Below are 18,237 nucleotides of genomic sequence, written 5' to 3' on the forward strand. Positions count from 1 at the left end.
AGTGTGATAACTTGTAGGTCTCAGACTTATCTCTTCTGGAACTAAAAATGTCCCATTGACATGGACACTCAGATTCCTGCCAAATTCTCCATCCTCACCTGTTTAACACTCCCTACTTCCACTCAAACACACAAGTGCCTCCAAGTCTTCCTGGAGAAATCAAGAAGTCCCTAGTGTTAGAGAAATCCCATGAGCTCAGGACCAAATCTGTTACTGCTCTTTCCATTTACTCTCACCCATTAAGATGCCCAGTAACTGTCTATGCTCAAAGTTCTCTTTCAGAACACGGTCCCACTGAATGTAGCTATCGTGTAACTCTACATCTCTTAGTAGAACTGCTATCTCCTGGGGACTCAGCAACAGCCCATTGTTTAGTGGTTTGTTACAACATTTCAGATGGACTCTGGTATCAAAGAAAAATTCTACTGGAATGGTTAAAGAGGCAAGGAAAATGAACATGATTGCAATAGGGGGATAAAAATGGAATTCAGCTCTGCTGAAACAGAAGGCAAGGGAGTTTGGTATGGAGGTGAGCTAGTGGCAAAGTACACCACAACATTCAAAGGCAGTAGGTCAATACCATTAGGCCATTTAAGGCCTAATGTGTTATCTGATCAAGTTCCTACCCTCCTACTGAGGATGGAGGAAAGGGGCACAATCTTATTTTTTTTTTTAAGATTGTATTTTTTTATTTGTCAGAGAGAGAGAGTATAAGCAGGTGGACAGCACACAGAGGAAGAAGCAGACTCCCTACTGAGCAAGGAGCCTAATGTGGGACTCAATCCCAGGACCCTGGGATCATTGCTTAACTGACTGAACCACCCAGGCATCCCAGCACAGTCTTCTTTAATAGTTACATTTCAGAGGGATGGCTCCTAAGTCCTACAGAAAGACACCCCTCAGTTATAAATCTTCACCCAGCCCCTCATCAGGTTTTTATCTCAAAAGGAAGAGAGGAAAAAAAGATGTACAATTGCAAGTGTGCAGCCCTGCCACATTCATCTGTTCAGTTTCTTAAATTTCACATATGAGTGAAATCATACAGTATTTGTCTTTCTCTGACTTATTTGTTTAGCATAATACACTCTAGCTCCATCTATGTCCTTGCAAATGGCAAGAATTCATTCTTTCTTATGGCTGAGTAATACTCCATTGTGTGTATATATAGCCCATCTTCTCTATCCATTCATCAGTCGATGGACACTTGGGTTCTTTGATCTAAAGACTCTTCTAACCTATCCAGTGACTGAGAAGACTTAAGCTGAGGGGAATGTTTCTTCCTGACTTGAGGCCCCTGCCCTATATTTTCTTACAGCATTTATTTTAGAAAAGAGGCAAAAGACTCTTACTATAGAGAAGAATGGAGGGTTTCTGGAGAGGGAGTGGGTGGGGGGATGGGTTAAATAGGCAATGGGGATTAAGGAGGGTATCTGTGATGAGCACTGGGTGTTGTATGTAAGTGATAAATTACTAGATTCTATACCTGAAAATAATACACTGATATTATACTGTACATTAATTGGAATTTAAATAAAAACTTGGGGGGGGAAAGGCCATAGATCATCGACTTCCACTAAAAACTGCCAATGTATTTAGTCAAAGATACAGAATAATAAACATGAGGTGGTCAGATATACTAGGAACAGAGCTGCATATTGCGTAAGAGGGATCCTTGGCTCCTCAAATCCCAGAGGCAGAGAGGAGACAGGTAGCCCAGGAAACATGGACACTGTTCCTACATGTTAAGATCTCATCAAATCTGAGATCAGTTTTGTGCTGTGCCACAGCCCTTTTTAAAAGTAGCAGCTGATGATTCAGGGAAAAGTTAGATAGGATTTATGCCTCCATAAGAAATATTTGTGGACCTTTATAACTATTATATTCTTAAGCCAAGTGCAGAATCTGATCCTATACCCCAGGAAGAAATGAACATAGTGATTTCTTTTCAAACATGCCCTCACATCTTACCTTCTATATTCTTTTGGCAGGTCATCAAAATAATTTTTGGCTCTGGTAGAAAAAAGCAAAACTGCACTCCCAACACTAGATCACCCATGTAAAAAATGTGGAGATGAGAGGGGAAGGAAGAGGTCTCCTTACTCCCTACATTGCTCTGGCCCCTAAATACAGTCTAATTAAAACAGTAGCCTAAACTAGGCTTAAAAATCACAAAATACCTGCGGCTTACATACAAGAAGTTGTTTATTAATCCTGCCTTTGCAGATTGCCTAGAGCTTTCTTTAGTTTAAGCTGACATGGTTCATTTCAGACCAGTTCCACAAACCTCTCATGATCCTTGAACGAAAGGTTAACCAAGGCACATCTTTACATGAAGAAAGGCTGGAATACAAGGGGACAACAATCTTAAACAGACACATCCCAAGCCTCAACTCTCATTTGCTAATATCCCATCAAATAAATCACACACTCAAGGCCACACTGAGTGGGAAAGCAAATGCATTCTTCCCATATAGGGCAAGGAGAGGGAATGAGTATTTCTAGACGATAGTCCAATTTATAATAGAACAAAAAGACCCCAATTATAGCTCTATTCTCTTCAAGGAGCTAAGTTAAGTTCTACTAAAGGCTTTGCTGAAGCCCCTCAGATTCTAGTCACTGAGTGCCATTTTTTTTTTTTTTCTTTTCTTACCCACCTGACCTGGAAAAGCTACCTGATCCAAAGGAAAAGGAGAAGGCTGAGGATTTAGGGATTTGTTCTAGGCAAGTAAAAGATTCCTTCAGGAATTCCCACTCTACAGAGATAAGATAGGCCAGGGGGTATTGTTTATATCTTAGTTATTAGAGGGTTGGCTGATATGGAGCCAGAGTTTTGAGGAAGGAAAGAATGAACCACCCACCATTCTTGAACACAGGCCAATAGTCTGGATTAGCTTAACATTCTTTATTGCTGCTATTTGAAGCTTTTCTTGCAAATGTTAAGTAACTTTAGGTTGCTATAGGCTATTGTTGCAAGAGCGTAGGTGAACTCCCTTACTTGATGCAACTGAAAGCAAATCACTTGGCTACTGGTTCTCTTCTTCCCACTGTTTTCAGCAAACCTCTCCTGTCATATTTTCTGTGAGAATTTCAGCAAGTGTGATCTCTCTTCTGTTCATTTACTGATGCTTTTTTGCCTTGATGCCCCAGCTGTGTTTCTATGCCTGTTCTTCCCTTTGGCTCAAATCAAATTGTTTATTTCTTAAGAGCCAGTAGCATCCACGGGGAGTTAAGCAATGATTTCTAAGCATCTAGAGAATTGTGTGTTCTCATGCTATAAAATTTGGGGGAGGGAGTTTAATAGAAACTGTAGGATTTTCAACTCAAAAAGTCCCATTCAGTTAAAACCTCCCTCTTAGGTTTCTTTTTGGACTACAAACAATAACGCTGAGCCAAAATAACTCTAATTGCTGTGAATTGTTCCAAGACCTCAAACTCCCTAAAACTCTGTTACATGGAATTTAAGCTAAACTATATCAAGCCATATATGAAAGTGGCAAGATCGGAAACTTCTATCATGATTTTTTTTTTTCCCAAGAAGTCAAAATCCAATGGCAATCTCAAGGTCAGAACAGATTACATTTATATCCTAGTTAGCCTCTGGGATCTATTCCTATAAGCAACAGCTTAAGTGATTCAACTCTAGGTAAATGTTGTTAAAGAACCGTCCCTATACAAATTTATTCCCAATATGTATACAGGCTATAGGTTTCAAATATCCTGAAGTTGGATACATCAACAATAATTTCTTTAAAAAAAAAAGATTTTTCATATTTATTTGTCAGAGAGAGAGCACACACAGGCGGGGAATAGCAGGCAGAGGGAGAATCAGGCTCCCTACTAATCAGGGAGCCCAATGTGAGCCTAGATCTCAGGACCTTGGGATCATGACCTGAGCCAAAGGCAGATGCTTAACCGACAGCCACCCCCGCGTCCCTCTAACGATGATAATTTCTGCCAGCTACTATACATACACAATTACCAGCAACTTTCTCCCGGGTTCACTGATGAGGAATATACCCTTCATAATGTTAAAAATCCATCAGTCAGGAAGTAGAACTCCTTTATCACCAGTTCATTCAAGATGTTGACAACTTTCCAACCAATACAGAAATTTCAACATTAAATATGTTACTCTTCTTTGAAGATTTTTATACCACCTCAGTACTATATAACCCATAACCCTCTTCTAGTTATTGAGTCAAATCTGTTCATGAAGTCCTCAGGTAATGGCCAAAGAGAATCTAAAGTGGAATAAGCTAGCATAGTTCATTAATAGTGACACAAATGTAGAAACATGCAACTCTTGCACGTATTAGCACCTATTCTTGGCTTATACACCTTGAAAAATATGTCCTAAACTCTCTAATACAAAAATGGAAAATATGAATATACCTGTTTATGGGTTCATGTATATCTCCCACATACTATTTCCAAATTAACACTATTCTGCATAACTGTTCTCCAGACGAGTGGTAATCAAGTTATGCTTTAACACTAAAAAGCTTCATCCGTTCTCCAGAACAGTCAAGTTCATCATCAGAATAAGTGTGTCCTACCCGCTTGTGTGCCACCTTAGTTCTACATGTCCCACCTGTTGTTCCAGCCATTTCTCAAGGACCAGTCTCTTTGAAGCCTTCAACCAGCCTTATGCAGGCAGTCTGGAGGTACTTACCATTCACCCAATTGAGCTTTCGCTTTTTTGATTCCAGGAAGTAGGACACCTTGTCATGCATCTGGCACACATTCATGAGCACTGCAGGAGTTCAAGAGGATCAGTACCTTTGGAGCCATTGTTGACCAGTGAGGATGGAACCTTTAGATAAAGGCTTTTTTTTTTTTGTCTCCCAGGTAGTTAAAATACAAAAACCACAACTGGTGGGTCAGCAGGGTGAGAAAGAGGCTCTTAGACTACATGAAGACAGAGACCAGCAATTCCCACTGAGTATAGATTTCCCGCTATCTCCTTGCGGTGATTAAGAAACATAAATAAATTGTCATAGACTTTCTAAACTGGGCAAGTGCTTGGAGGACTGACTCAGCCAATATCAAGTGAAGAAAAACCAAGCAGCATGTAACATAATAGGTAACAAAATGGTCATTTGAAGACCTGTCCATGCACCAGCTTACCTAGCAGCCACCACCATTTACCCATAGAACCATACAACAACATCTTTCTCCCCGTTAAAGATCAACACCTGGTCAGCCCTGCCCATACCAAGGTCTTCTCATCACATTGGACAGTCAGGTAGATAGTTTTTTTTTTTTTTTTTTTTCTTATGAAGTATATAAAACTCCTCAGGGGATACTACAAAAATTTGCAAAATACATCCTCAAAAAAAAAAAAAAATCCTTGTGTGTGTTGTCTTCCTTTCCCTCTTGATTTCATCTTCTTACTCCTGTTCCATAAGAGGACTTTCCAAATGAACTACCTGCACAGAAATCACTATCTCAGGTTCTGCACTCAGGAGAACGCTGACTGAAGTCTTCTGTAAGGAAACCACATGCTGCAGACAGACCTAATGATATTCACTATACTGTACTTGTCTAGACAGCAGTACAAATGGTTTAGGATGGTTTTCCAAATACTGGGTTAAAACCAGTATTTTTCTAATTTCTATTATGTAGACAACTCAGTCATAGATTGTTTTTACTTTAACGTTTGTATTTTATTTTGCAACAGATAGTCTATAGTAATTGGTAATATTTTATTTGGACTCAACTTTCTAGAAAATTCCATCCATAATGTTATATAGAATGTTAAGAGAATGTAACCCCAATATCCATTTACCTACTTTCTAATGGAAACCCCTGCAGAGATTTGGAGAGATGATGTGCTTAACTACAGTACTACATGAGTGAGCTAAGTGAGCGCTATGTAGCAAAGTTCTAGGCAATGAAATGAAGTGAAAGAGTAAAGGACTTTCAGGAATACTCTTTAAAGGAAAATGCAGTCTTCTCAGCCTTCTTTGCCTTTCCTCTTTTGGCTTGCCGGGAAAATGGTTGTGGTGACTAGATATCCAGCACCCATTTGAACGACGAGGTGACTGAGAAATGAAGCCAAGTGTAGGAGATGAAGGAATTGAAATTTGAAGAACCCATGGAATTGCCATGACAGCTCTGAATGACCCACTCTCAGATTTCTGTTACATAAGAAATAATTCTTTGAAGAACCATTATTTGGGGTTTATCTCTCACAGGCCACCAAAAATAATTCTAACTTACAAAGCCACCCATGTAGAAATTCCAGGCAAGTGGTTCATTAAGGCAGTGGTTCTCACTAAGGGGGAGATGGCCCCAAGATATGTTTGGTGGGTTCTGGACACATGTTCAGTTGTCCCAAGTTGAGTGTTGCTCCTGGGATCTGGTAAAGGCTAGTGATGATGCTAACCATCCTATAATGAATGCACGGAACAGTGTCAGCAAGAATTATCTGGCCTAAAATATCAGTAATGTCAAAGCTGAGAAATTCTGCATTAAGCCAATTCACCTCCATGTATTTCTCTCAACACAAGAAATAAGCTGTCCAAATAATCTTAGTATAAACTCATATTGTTTGCTCATCGCCTTTGGCTTTTGCCTGATTAGTGCTACTTTTCTCTTCAAATGTAGCAGTTTTTAACTTTTCCAATTCATTAAGAACATATCCTCTCCATCCCCACCTTTTTTTTAACTTGAGAGAGATCAATGACTGATAAAGTGAGAACTTGCGTTTAGGGCAACTGAGTGAAGTACCAGATATAACCCAATTGCACTCATTGCATTGTTTTCTTTCTTAGAGCTCAAGAGGTTTGCCACTGTGGGAGGTGATAACATGTGTTCACTTATTTTTCCTGAATTTCATTAGGACAAAAAAATATTTTCTGTTCACTTTCTTATTAAATAAAATATGTTCATCATAGGACATTTAGAATTTATTGAGCAAAGGGAAGAAAATTACAACCATTCATAATCTCAATAGTCCCAGAAAAACTATTGTCTGCAATGTATACACTTCTAGATATACATTAGTACATAAATGAGACTATACTTTACCTGCTCTTTATTATAGCCCTCCCCCAACACTCAGAAGTAGATCCTTCTTTATCAGTGGTTATCCATCTCTTTCAGAAGTCGAAGGACCACCCCACTTTTAAAAGGGAAAAATGACTGGCCACATTTCTCAATGATAGAGTTATACAAGATTGGCTCTGTTTTGAGGATACCTCCTTAAAACCCTGGGGAGCTTTCCTTACCCATAGCAACCAAGGCCACTGTTTCTATATTGTTTGTAACATCTTCAATTGCCTTGTAAATGACACCATCCATTCATCTCCCTCAAACACACTCATGAGCGCACACCCACGCAGATGTACACACACACACACACACACACAAATAACCTTAATAGAAAAATATTTCAGGTTTTATATTTAATATTTCCCATAGAAACCTATGAGAAGACACCTTACATAAGCAAAACTTCAAATAGAAAAAGAACCCCTTAGTTTACTACTAACTCAAAGAGTAAATTGAAAGCTGTTAAAAGAGATGGCTCAGGAGGGGAGCTACCTTACCTGCGGAAACAGGTGGCTGGGGTTATAGTTTGCCCTTACCACCCTGAGATACTTCTTAAAAGAACAGAAAATCATAAGGTTGAAAATCCATAGTTTTGTGAATCAACATCCTGCTCCACAGTATTTTGCATGAACTCACTAAGGGATGATCACTGTAGTAAAAGAACTTCAGCTGATTTGCTGGGCCACAATGCCCAAGGTTTGCCTCCTCTGGGCTGCACTAGTGAATTACACTTTCAATGTTAGCCAATTCTGATTCAATGGGAGCTATTTTCACCTCTGCAAGTTGTAGATAATTGGTATCAATGGAAAGTTACTGTACATAAACATGAAAAGAAATCCTGTTTGGAAGGACCTTTCCCTTCCCCACAAGGAAAAGATTGTTTCGACACTTGGGCAGAAGAGGATTAATTCGGCAAGCTTGCATGACTTAGACTTTATACATTCCAAACAAAGGCCTTTCTTCAGGACTGGCTTTTGGTCAGTTCCAAGGAGAAAACCTTGGAGTCCTAAGAATATTCTTCCTGATAAGGTTTTAATAGATTTTTAGGCTTTGAGCTAGTCTGTACGATTTAGGCCAGACAAGTGTATACTAACTGTGCAACTTACGGGGAAAGGCTTTTATTGCTCTGAGGGGTGGGCTGGAGTCAGAGTGGCTGAGGTCAGGTGGTCCCCATGTATCCATATGACTACCGATAAAATTCATGGCCGCCAACCCTCGGGTGAGCTTCCCTTCCCAGGTGTTGTCACACATTGTTGTTGGAAGAACTATGTGCAACCCTCTGAGACTCCAGAGAGGGGACACCTGGAAATGTGTGCCAGGCTTCTCCCACATTTTGCCCTCTGTGTCTTTTACCTTTGCTGATTCTGGTGTCTGATCTGCATCGCTTTACTGTATGAATCCATAACCATAAGAAGAGCTTCTGAGCTTCTACCTAACCTCTGAGCCTGAGGGTGTTCTTGGAGACCAACACCCCTCCGTTTGCATATTCTTTTTAGTATCCCAGATCTATAAATGTACCTGTTCTTCGGGTTTTCCTTTGAACCAGGTATTGCATTATCCTGATTCCCTTGTTAGTCAGTTAAATATTTAACATGTGTTTGTTCATTTTATGTCAGTAAGTCATGGTTTTAGCTTAAAATAAAAACAACAACTTAGTAACAGCAAAGTTTCCTTAAATACTGGGAAACTCTCCTAGGGTAACCATGAACTAAGATCCTGTTCCCTTACAGCTTTGTTACTGGTGAATATCTGAGGTCCAAGACAAAATTCTCTCTGTATATACTGTGCAAAACCCTGTTAGCAAGTGGCAATAAAGGAGAGTTATACCATGTGTTCAGTAGCTAAGCTCTCCGATTAGCAGACTCAGAAGACTCTCAAGAGGCAGATTCAGTAAGACTCTGGTGGCAGACCCAGTCTGTCTTCTGTAAGCCTAGGTGGCAGGGGTCTCTTTGAAGTAGAGGTTCACAGGACCCCAAGAGCTGCATGGATATTATTCCACTGCTAAGATTGCTAAATTCTTATACTTCATTCATGCATTTGCCATCAGAGATATATACAAACTTCCTAAGCAACCATCTATGTTTAATGCCTTTATTTCACTGATGGAAAATTATTTTTAACACCCCTCATGCTAATAATAAACCCCTCTTGTGTAAATTTCCATGTAAGAGTGCTAAGTTACCACCTCTGAAGGTGTGGATTTCTGATTGGGGTGCTTCACAGGACATGTTATTTAACCACCTCTGAAGTGTGGATTCCTGAAGAGGGTATTATAAACACCAACTTTCCCCAAGGTGCAAATTAGAGTTAACTTGCATATATAAACATATCACACTGCTAATACCCAAATAGTCTTAAAGTCTACACAAAAAATAGCAGTGCTAGGAAGAACACAAACTCATAGCAATCATGATCTTTCTTTCAGGTATGCTTGGTTTCCTTCTTTGTTAATTACTAATCAAAAAGTTTTTAGCATCTACTACATATGAATAGGATTGTTAGCTTATTGAGTTATTTAAAGATGATTAAATCTTGGTCTCTTCATATATAAGAGGAAGAAAACAAACTTACCAAGTGTTCTAGAATGTAGTAGTGACTTTATAAATAGCATCTTTATTTTTCACAATAACCTTGAAAGTCTGGTATCATCACCCATCATATAAAAGATAAAACTGAAAGCTTATATCTTGTCACACAAGGTGATGAAATCCACACTAACCAGAATGAATGTGTCTTAACCCATGTTCTTCTCCTTGGGTGTAGCAAGTTTCCCTCTCCCTATCTCCCATCCCCCCCCCCAAAAAAATTGGACTAACATAAATACAGAAGTATCAGTTCCTAAGCATCTTCATAGTGAAATGAAATTCAGCTTCAACAAGAGATTTGTAGGATAGCCATTGTGTTAAGTAACATATATGTCTTATTTTCCCAAAGATTCTAAAAGCTCTGATAGCTAATACACAAACTTTGGAAAATAAGTTGGCTTGATTAGACATAAAGTAAATGATTGAGATTTGAACTAAACTTTTTTACGTACTTTTCTACTACCAAGTTAGTAAAGCAAAAAAAAAAAAAAAAGATTAAGATGGCAATTATCATTAGACATGAGGGTGGGATTGGGTCTGGTTTAATCTAAATTCATGAAGAATATTAGGTTTAAGCCTTAAATATTGAAGATTTGTACATATGAAACTGTATGAAATCACAAAGAAAATTCAACATTATTCAGAAAACAGTGAACTCGTTTTCATGAATAGAACTACGGTTTTCAAAAGGTAAAGAAATATATGCAAATTCATATGGAAAGTATTTATTCAATAAATAACCATTGAGTAGCACCCCTTTTTCTAGATACTGGAGATAAACAGTGAATAAAATGGACAAAGATACCAATGCTTCAATGAGCTTATGTTCTAGAAATATCAGTGCAAATAAATTAGGAATGAATGGACTATTCAATAGTCTTATTAGTGTGCCGTGGAGAGTTGCCTGCCCAGATGATTTGTTAAATCCCTATTTCACACAGTAAGTACATTTTAAGCAGATTAAGAATCTACATGATAAAGTAAAATGCTAAACTTAGGAGAAAGTAACATTTTCATATGGTTTGGATTCACAGAAATTGCAACATAATATTAACAAAATCTTATGAAAATAAATCTTTTGTATGATAAAATTAAGGCAGACTACAATATGTGGCTATAGCAAGACTACAACACATGAGATCCTCCTGCTAAGTCAGAAAAATTCATGTGAGCCATCAAAAATTCACTGTAAACTTCATAAGTGTTATGTAACCCAAGGAAAAGAACAGATTTAGAAGATCTTTTTCATTAAAAAACATTTATCAATCTTAGGATCCCAGTATTTCAGACTACTTTATTAGACGGAAATATGTCATTAAGATCTTAAGCCCCAAATAATTTTGTTTTAATTGTGCTTGATCTGTAGAGAGGATGTAGATTTCTGTGTATGGCTAGAAAGTTCAGTAATATGAACGATGAGACCAACATCCTTCAAGCTGATGAGTGGGACATGGCAACTAAAAATGGGGCTCAATATGATTCAGTGTAGGAAAAGAATCCGTGGTTCTCCACTGCTCCTAATCTCATGCCCAAACAAAATCTCTGGGAGAAAGTGAGCTCAGTTCACCAGTCTGAGCAATTTCTTCATTAGTGGATGAGAAGCTCCAACTCAATAGGGTCTACCTTTTTTTGTTTTTTTAAGTGTATACATATCTTTTAAGTCTAGGAAGATAGAATTAGGCAAGTGAATCATACTATTAATGTGTACTCTGTATTATTTTGTAATTTATATACGTCTAACATTTAAGAGGATTTTTCCTATAAATATTAGTCCTGTTCTTTCAATTTAAAATTCAGAGTTGAATTGACGTAGACTTAGGATGTTCTAGGATCCCATTCCAGGGATTACATTTAGTCATCATGGCTCCTTAAAGGTCAAAGTTTGTTTGTTTGTTTGTTTTACTAGAAAAACCCTTATAGACTAGAAGTGCTTAACAGTTTTGAGCAGGACCAGTCAGGTATTTTGTAGAGCGTCCCTCAATAGGGATTTATCTGATATTTTTCTCATGATTCAGCCCTGAGTAGGAGTTTTGAGGAAGAAGCCCACAGAGGTAAAGTGCTGTTCTAGTCACATACATCAAAATGACATCACTGTGGATGTTAACCTTGACCACCTGGCTAGGGCAGTCATTATCAGGTTTCTCCAGTGTAAAGTTGCTCTCTCCTCGGGTGCCTCTCCCCACTCCTTTGCCCCCTTTTTTCCAAATGGTACTCTTTGGCAAAAGTCCCTCCGTGCAGCCCACAGTTAAGGACTGGGGAATGTCCTTGATAGGAAAATACCTACATAAATCATTTGAAATTTTTCTGCATGGAAGATTTGCCTATTCTCCTCATTTATGTATGCATTTGATCATTTATATTGTTCCACTTTGGTCAATGGGAGCTCTTTCGGTTAAATCCCATGACCCTTTGATAGACACTGGCTTGAGTGTGCATGTGCAAATGGGTATATATTTTAACAAGTATGTCCTTACATTCTCTCACCAAAAGTTTCCAGTCTTATTTGGTATATAGGTCATGGCCAACCCTAGGGTCAGCCATTACTCCAGGGACCTATGGTTCCTTTTATTGGAGAATGACCTTAGAAAGCAAGATCTGGACATTGAATAGGCTTGTTTCCACCAAAGCATATAAGCTATTTAAGCATTCAGAAATTTTTGTTTCTTAATTCAAGCAACTATCTTATAGAATATTATTTAAAATTATATTAAATATGTTTATAAATGCATTTCAAAATGAAAGACTTTAGTGTAGGTGTCAATATTAAATGTTATCCAAATGGTCCTTAAAAGTGATTAAGAATTACTAGACATATGTTGAAGTTTTTACACCAACCTTAAAGACCAAAAAGGAACTCAGTTTAACTTTTTTTTATAAAGTTACCAATTGTTAAAACCCCAAAATAGTCTTGTTTATGTACAAAAAACAAAACCCTCCAAAGCACCCCAGAACACAATGCACATAACAAATAGTACTTTTCTCAAGTACTTCTAAAATGCTATTATCCACTTAAGAAAAGGCAAACACTCTGATAGAGATAAAAGCAGTAAGTATGTACAGGTAATTCACAGAGAAACCTGAATGTCCAATGAATATATGAAAAGATTCTTACCTTCACTAGCATATTCTTTTTCTATAGCTGCTTTTGAAGGTTACTATGAATGTAGTAGTTGGAAATAAGACAAAATTTCCTACCTTACAGGAGGTCTGATGGGGTCCCACTGGGCCAAGATCAAGATGGCAGCAGGGTACATTTCTGCCTAGAGGCTCTCCTTACCTTTTCCAGCTTTTAGAGGCCACCTGCCTCCTTGACTGGTCCTCTTCCTCCATCTTCAAATCCAGCAACATCCACACAAGATCCCCTCATGTTGCTGTCTCCCTAGTTCTCCTCTTCTGCTCTCTTGTTCCACTTTTGAGAATACTTGTGATTAAATTGGAACCACTTGGATAATACAAGCTAATATCCTTACTCAGTGTCAGTGTTAGCAGATAAAAAGTCATTTTACCTGCAAACCTCCACAGTTTAACATATTCGCGGGTTTGGGTGATTAGACCGTGGACATCTGGGGCAGGTGTCAATATTCTGCTTACCACAATTAGTATCATGGAAGTTCAATTAAAAATAGGCTCACTGCCCTCTTTCCCTCGCTGTCTTCCTCGGCCTGCGCTGCCGCCAACGCCGCTGTGGGCCTGGCTGCGCTCTGTCTGCTCCGTCGCCTTCTTCCCTAAGTGCTGCCCGGCCGGCCGCCATGGCAAACGTGGCCGACACCAAGCTGCACGACATCCTGGGCGTCCCGCCCGGCGCCAGCGAGAACGAGCTAAAGAAGACGTACAGAAAGTTAGCCAAGGAATACCATCCTGATAAGAATCCAAATGCTGGTGACAAATTCAAAGAAATCAGTTTTGCATATGAAGTACTGTCAAATCCTGAGACGCGTGAATTATAGGACAGATATGGAGAACAAGGTCTTCGGGAAGGTAGCGGTGGAGGTGGTGGCATGGATGATATTTTCTCTCACATTTTTGGTGGGGGATTGTTCGGCTTCATGGGCAATCAGAGTAGAAGTCGAAATGGCAGAAGAAGAGGAGAAGAAGTGATGCATCCGCTTAAAGTGTCTTTAGAAGATCTGTATAATGGCAAGACAACCAAACTACAACTTCGCAAGAATGTACTCTGTAGTGCATGCAGGGGCCAAGGCGGAAAGTCTGGAGCTGTTCAGAAGTGTAGTGCTTGTCGGGGTCGAGGTGTACACATCATGATCAGACAGCTGGCTCCAGGAATGGTACAACAGATGCAGTCTGTGTGTTCTGATTGTAATGGAGAAGGAGAGGTAATTAATGAAAAGGACCGCTGTAAAAAATGTGAAGGGAAGAAGGTGATTAAAGAAGTCAAGATTCTTGAAGTCCACGTAGACAAAGGCATGAAACATGGACAGAGAACTACATTCACTGGGGAAGCAGATCAGGCCCCAGGAGTGGAACCAGGAGACATTGTACTTTTGCTACAAGAGAAGGAACATGAGGTGTTCCAGAGAGATGGGAATGATTTGCACATGACATATAAGATAGGACTTGTTGAAGCTCTATGTGGATTTCAGTTCACATTTAAGCACCTTGATGGACGTCAGATTGTGGTGAAATATCCCCCTGGAAAAGTAATTGAACCAGGTTGTGTCCATGTAGTTCGAGGGGAAGGAATGCCACAGTATCGTAATCCCTTTGAAAAAGGTGATCTTTACATAAAGTTTGATGTGCAGTTTCCTGAAAACAACTGGATCAACCCAGACAAGCTTTCTGAACTAGAAGATCTTCTGCCATCTAGACCAGAAGTTCCAAACATAATTGGAGACACGGAGGAGGTAGAGCTTCAAGAATTTGATAGCACTCGGGGCTCGGGAGGTGGTCAGAGGCGTGAAGCCTATAATGATTGCTCTGATGAAGAAAGTAGCAGCCATCATGGACCAGGAGTGCAATGTGCCCATCAGTAAACTCTGCAAACAAATTGCACAGGTGGATTTTCTTTCCACATTTGCCCGGTTTGCTTTCAGCGATCCAGCTGGAGTGTCTGGTCAGTCCAGATGAACTGATGGACATCTGTTGGTCTATGTGTAACTTTTAAAATTGGTATAGTATCTACAGAGTGTATAATTTAAACTAACCACAAAGCTTTACATCTTCATTTTGACTGTTTTGTAGCAGAATAAAGCACTTGAAAGGAAATAAGACTCCCTTTCACACATGGGTTATAAGTTTCAGTCCTGGTATCCGTGCTTGATTTTTATCAGTTTTGTGTAGATTTTATGTTTCATATTTTAAATCCAAATCCCACATTGTAAAGTTTGTGTACAATTTGTCCTGAAGCTTTGTGTTTGGCTGCACCTGCGTAAGCTGCTACAAATAGAATAAAGAATTTCATAGCCTGTATCTATCATTTAGATGCATGGAAAAATGGGCTTTGCACACAATGGGTTTGGAGCTGACTGGGAACAATGGAAAAAAATAACATTAACTGTGGTCGTAAAGCCCTCCCCCCCCCCTTTTTTTTACCATCTTGTGAAAGGTTTCTGAAACTCGATAATATACTAAAAAGCAGTTGGTATAAATTAAAAAAAAAAAAACATAGGTTCACCTAGTTTCATAAACTACCAAAGGTTAAATTGATTCACCCACTTTGACTTTGGTCTTTTAACTTAAAGAACCACATTTACAGACAAAGAAACTCTAGTAAGTGGATACAAGGTGTCTAAGATCATGTCCATTCTTTTGAACAGCAGAAGAATTTGAAACTAGCTAATTTTTCAACAGGAGGAGAAGGATAAATAGTAATAATCATAGAGTAATATATAACAACTAAAATGCATTAAACAGATCTACACATATATAACATGGATATGTCATAATCATAATATAAATTAAACATGCAGAAATTTAGTATTTATGTAATTGTTTAATACACACATAAACATGTAACATTTACTACATAATTTGTGAGGCCTTTTAAGAAAAATACAAAATAAAGTGAAAACATAACTTAGGTACATAAATGAGTATTTATTTAGATTAAAAAAAGGAAGTCACAATGAATTACTAAAGTCACTTTTTTCTGAGATCCCCATAAACAGTCTATCAGAAATGAAACCTGGCTTCCCCCCTTCCTAGAGAACTCTTCAATGCCTTTAGAGAGCCAAGTTTGCGGGAAGGATGACGCTGGGGCTTCATTCACTTCAAGAAAAATCCACCTCTATACTTTTTGTATGATATAAAAGCATAGACACATAAATGCCTGTTGTTGGTGTAACAATTTCTTTACCTAAAATAAATGATCTTCATTTAATAATGAATAGCCAAACCAATAAATAGATCATTATTCCAGCAACTGAATCACACTTTTCCCTCATTACAGATGTGGCATCTGAAACTCAACCCTTTACCCCCATTCAGTATCTCCCAACATAGCTAGCTCCCCTTTTAGACTGTTCTGTCTTCACTGACACTACTGTCTCCTGAGCACCTGAATTATTGTCCGAACTTCCTGTTCTCCCTGCTTCCATCCTTGCCCCCATTTTTTGTTCTGGACAGAGTAGCCCCGATGTTCTTTTAGAATATAGATCATAGGGAGGGCACGTTTTGCATGGAGCACTGGGTGTTGTGCAAAAACAATGAATACTGTTACGCTGAAAAAATAAATAAATTTAAAAAAAAAAAGAATATAGATCATACTGCACCACTCCTGTCGGCACAATCCTCCAGTGGCTTCACATAGAACAGACCACAGTTTTGGCGCACCTGGGTGGCTCAATGGGTTATAGCCTCTGCCTTTGGCTCATGTCATGATCCCAGGATCCTGGGCTCAGGTCATGATCCCAGGATCCTGGAATCAAGCCCCGCCTCGGGCTCTTTGCTCAGCGGGGAGCCTGCTTCCCCCTCTCTATCTCTTTGCCTGCCTCTCTGCCCACTTGTGATCTCTGTCAAATAAATAAATAAAATCTTTGGAAAAAAAGAACAGACCACAGTTTTTACAGTGGCCTTGTTATGGCTCCAAGTGTTCAGTCTTCAAGAATTTGGTATGTGAAGCTTTCCTCTAGATGGCCACGTGTCTACTTCCTTTGTTTACATGGGCCCCAAGTAAAATGCAGTTTATGCAAGAAGCGTCTCCAGACCAAACCTCTTTATTCAAAACAGCTCTGCACTACCCCCATCTTTCAGTCCCTTCCTTTCCTGTCTTCTTATTAGTTACCATCAGGTAATACCCATTCATTTGTTGACTGTCTTTCCCACTGAACAGAAGCTTTGGGGAGCAGGGATGCCTCATTCTCTGAGGTAGCCAGTGCACATAAAGAGCGCTCTTGTAAATATTGATTGCATGTGAACTGATCGAATGAATGAGCAATCCAAGTTGGATTAGGTACTTTAATTTGTTTAAAGAAGGAGGCTTTTGAGGAAAGAGAGCATTTCCAGATATGCAAGGAAAGGTCAAAGAGACAAGAGAAGTGATTTACCTGGAAGGGAGAGATGAAGACAAACCGGTCACTGGTCAGGCAGCAAGAGACATGCCGGGAAGACAAAGGGACAAGGAAACAACTGCAGCTTATTTTTCTCTGGGGCATCAGGTTTATATGAGAAAACAATCTTAAAATGATTTTTCAACATGTTCCAGTTCAAGATGATGATGGCGGAGGATCCTGAACTTACCCCCAGTGAGAAGCAGGCTGGAGAGAGATTGGGCAGGGTCTTAAACGCCAACATAAGAAGGGTATATTTATCCAATCGTCAAGGATCGATTTGGAGATGTTTTAAAATGCCAATGATATAATCAGAAATGCCTCAGAAGAACTAATCCACAGTTGTGTAATAGACAAATTAAAGAGTGAAGCCATGAGAATTAGAAAGTGGGTTAGACCGTTATTTAAAACAAGAAGTTGCAAGGCTTTGATTTATCTGTAATTTTGAAGAGACTCAGTAGACTGAATGCAAGTATACACAATTAGTCATGTTTTTCCTGGCTACAGGTTAAAACTGCCTTGGAAACTTTCTTAACAATCCCATCCATGCCTGGACCACACCTCATTCAATTAAAGTAGAAGACCTCGTATAAGCCCCATATATTAAGATTTTTTTAAAGCTCCCCAATTGGTTCTAATATGCGGGCAGGATTGAGAATCACAACTAAGAGAGGAATTAATCTCATCACTGGGACAGTGATTCTCAAAGTGCTGGTCTTCTCAGTATCAACTGAGGATTTGCCAGAAATGCAGATTCCTGATTTGTTAGAATTAGAACCCACCCAGGCCTACTGAATCAAAAACTACAGGGCTGGGATCCAGCAGTCTGTTTCTTCACAAATCCCCCTAGTGATTCTGACACACAGTGGTGTTTGAAAACCCCTGGCCTGGGGTTGCCAGATTTAGCAAATAAAATTACAGTATGTCTCCTGGAGCATACTTGTACTAAAATATCATTTGTTGCTTAGCTGACATTCAAATTTCATTGGGCATCTTGTATTTTATCTGCCAATCCTAAACCTAGAATGACATTATTGCAGAAATTATATTTTTAAGCATAAATGCTTGAGGAAAAAAATGGCATCATCAACTAA

General features: G+C 39.0%; 1 protein-coding gene across 1 annotated transcript; it reads left to right on the top strand.

Annotated features, from left to right (window-relative positions):
* The first annotated feature begins 13,331 nt into the window (after window positions 1-13,331).
* Window positions 13,332-15,063, top strand: LOC123944172 (dnaJ homolog subfamily A member 2-like). Its single transcript, XM_046009023.1, is given in 1 exon segment — window positions 13,332-15,063. A coding segment is annotated over 1 exon segment (1,239 nt). The 5' UTR covers window positions 13,332-13,390; the 3' UTR covers window positions 14,630-15,063.
* The last annotated feature ends 3,174 nt before the right edge of the window (window positions 15,064-18,237 follow it).

This window comes from Meles meles, chromosome 6 (assembly GCF_922984935.1).
Source record: "Meles meles chromosome 6, mMelMel3.1 paternal haplotype, whole genome shotgun sequence".
Classification (NCBI taxonomy): Eukaryota; Metazoa; Chordata; class Mammalia; order Carnivora; family Mustelidae; genus Meles; species Meles meles.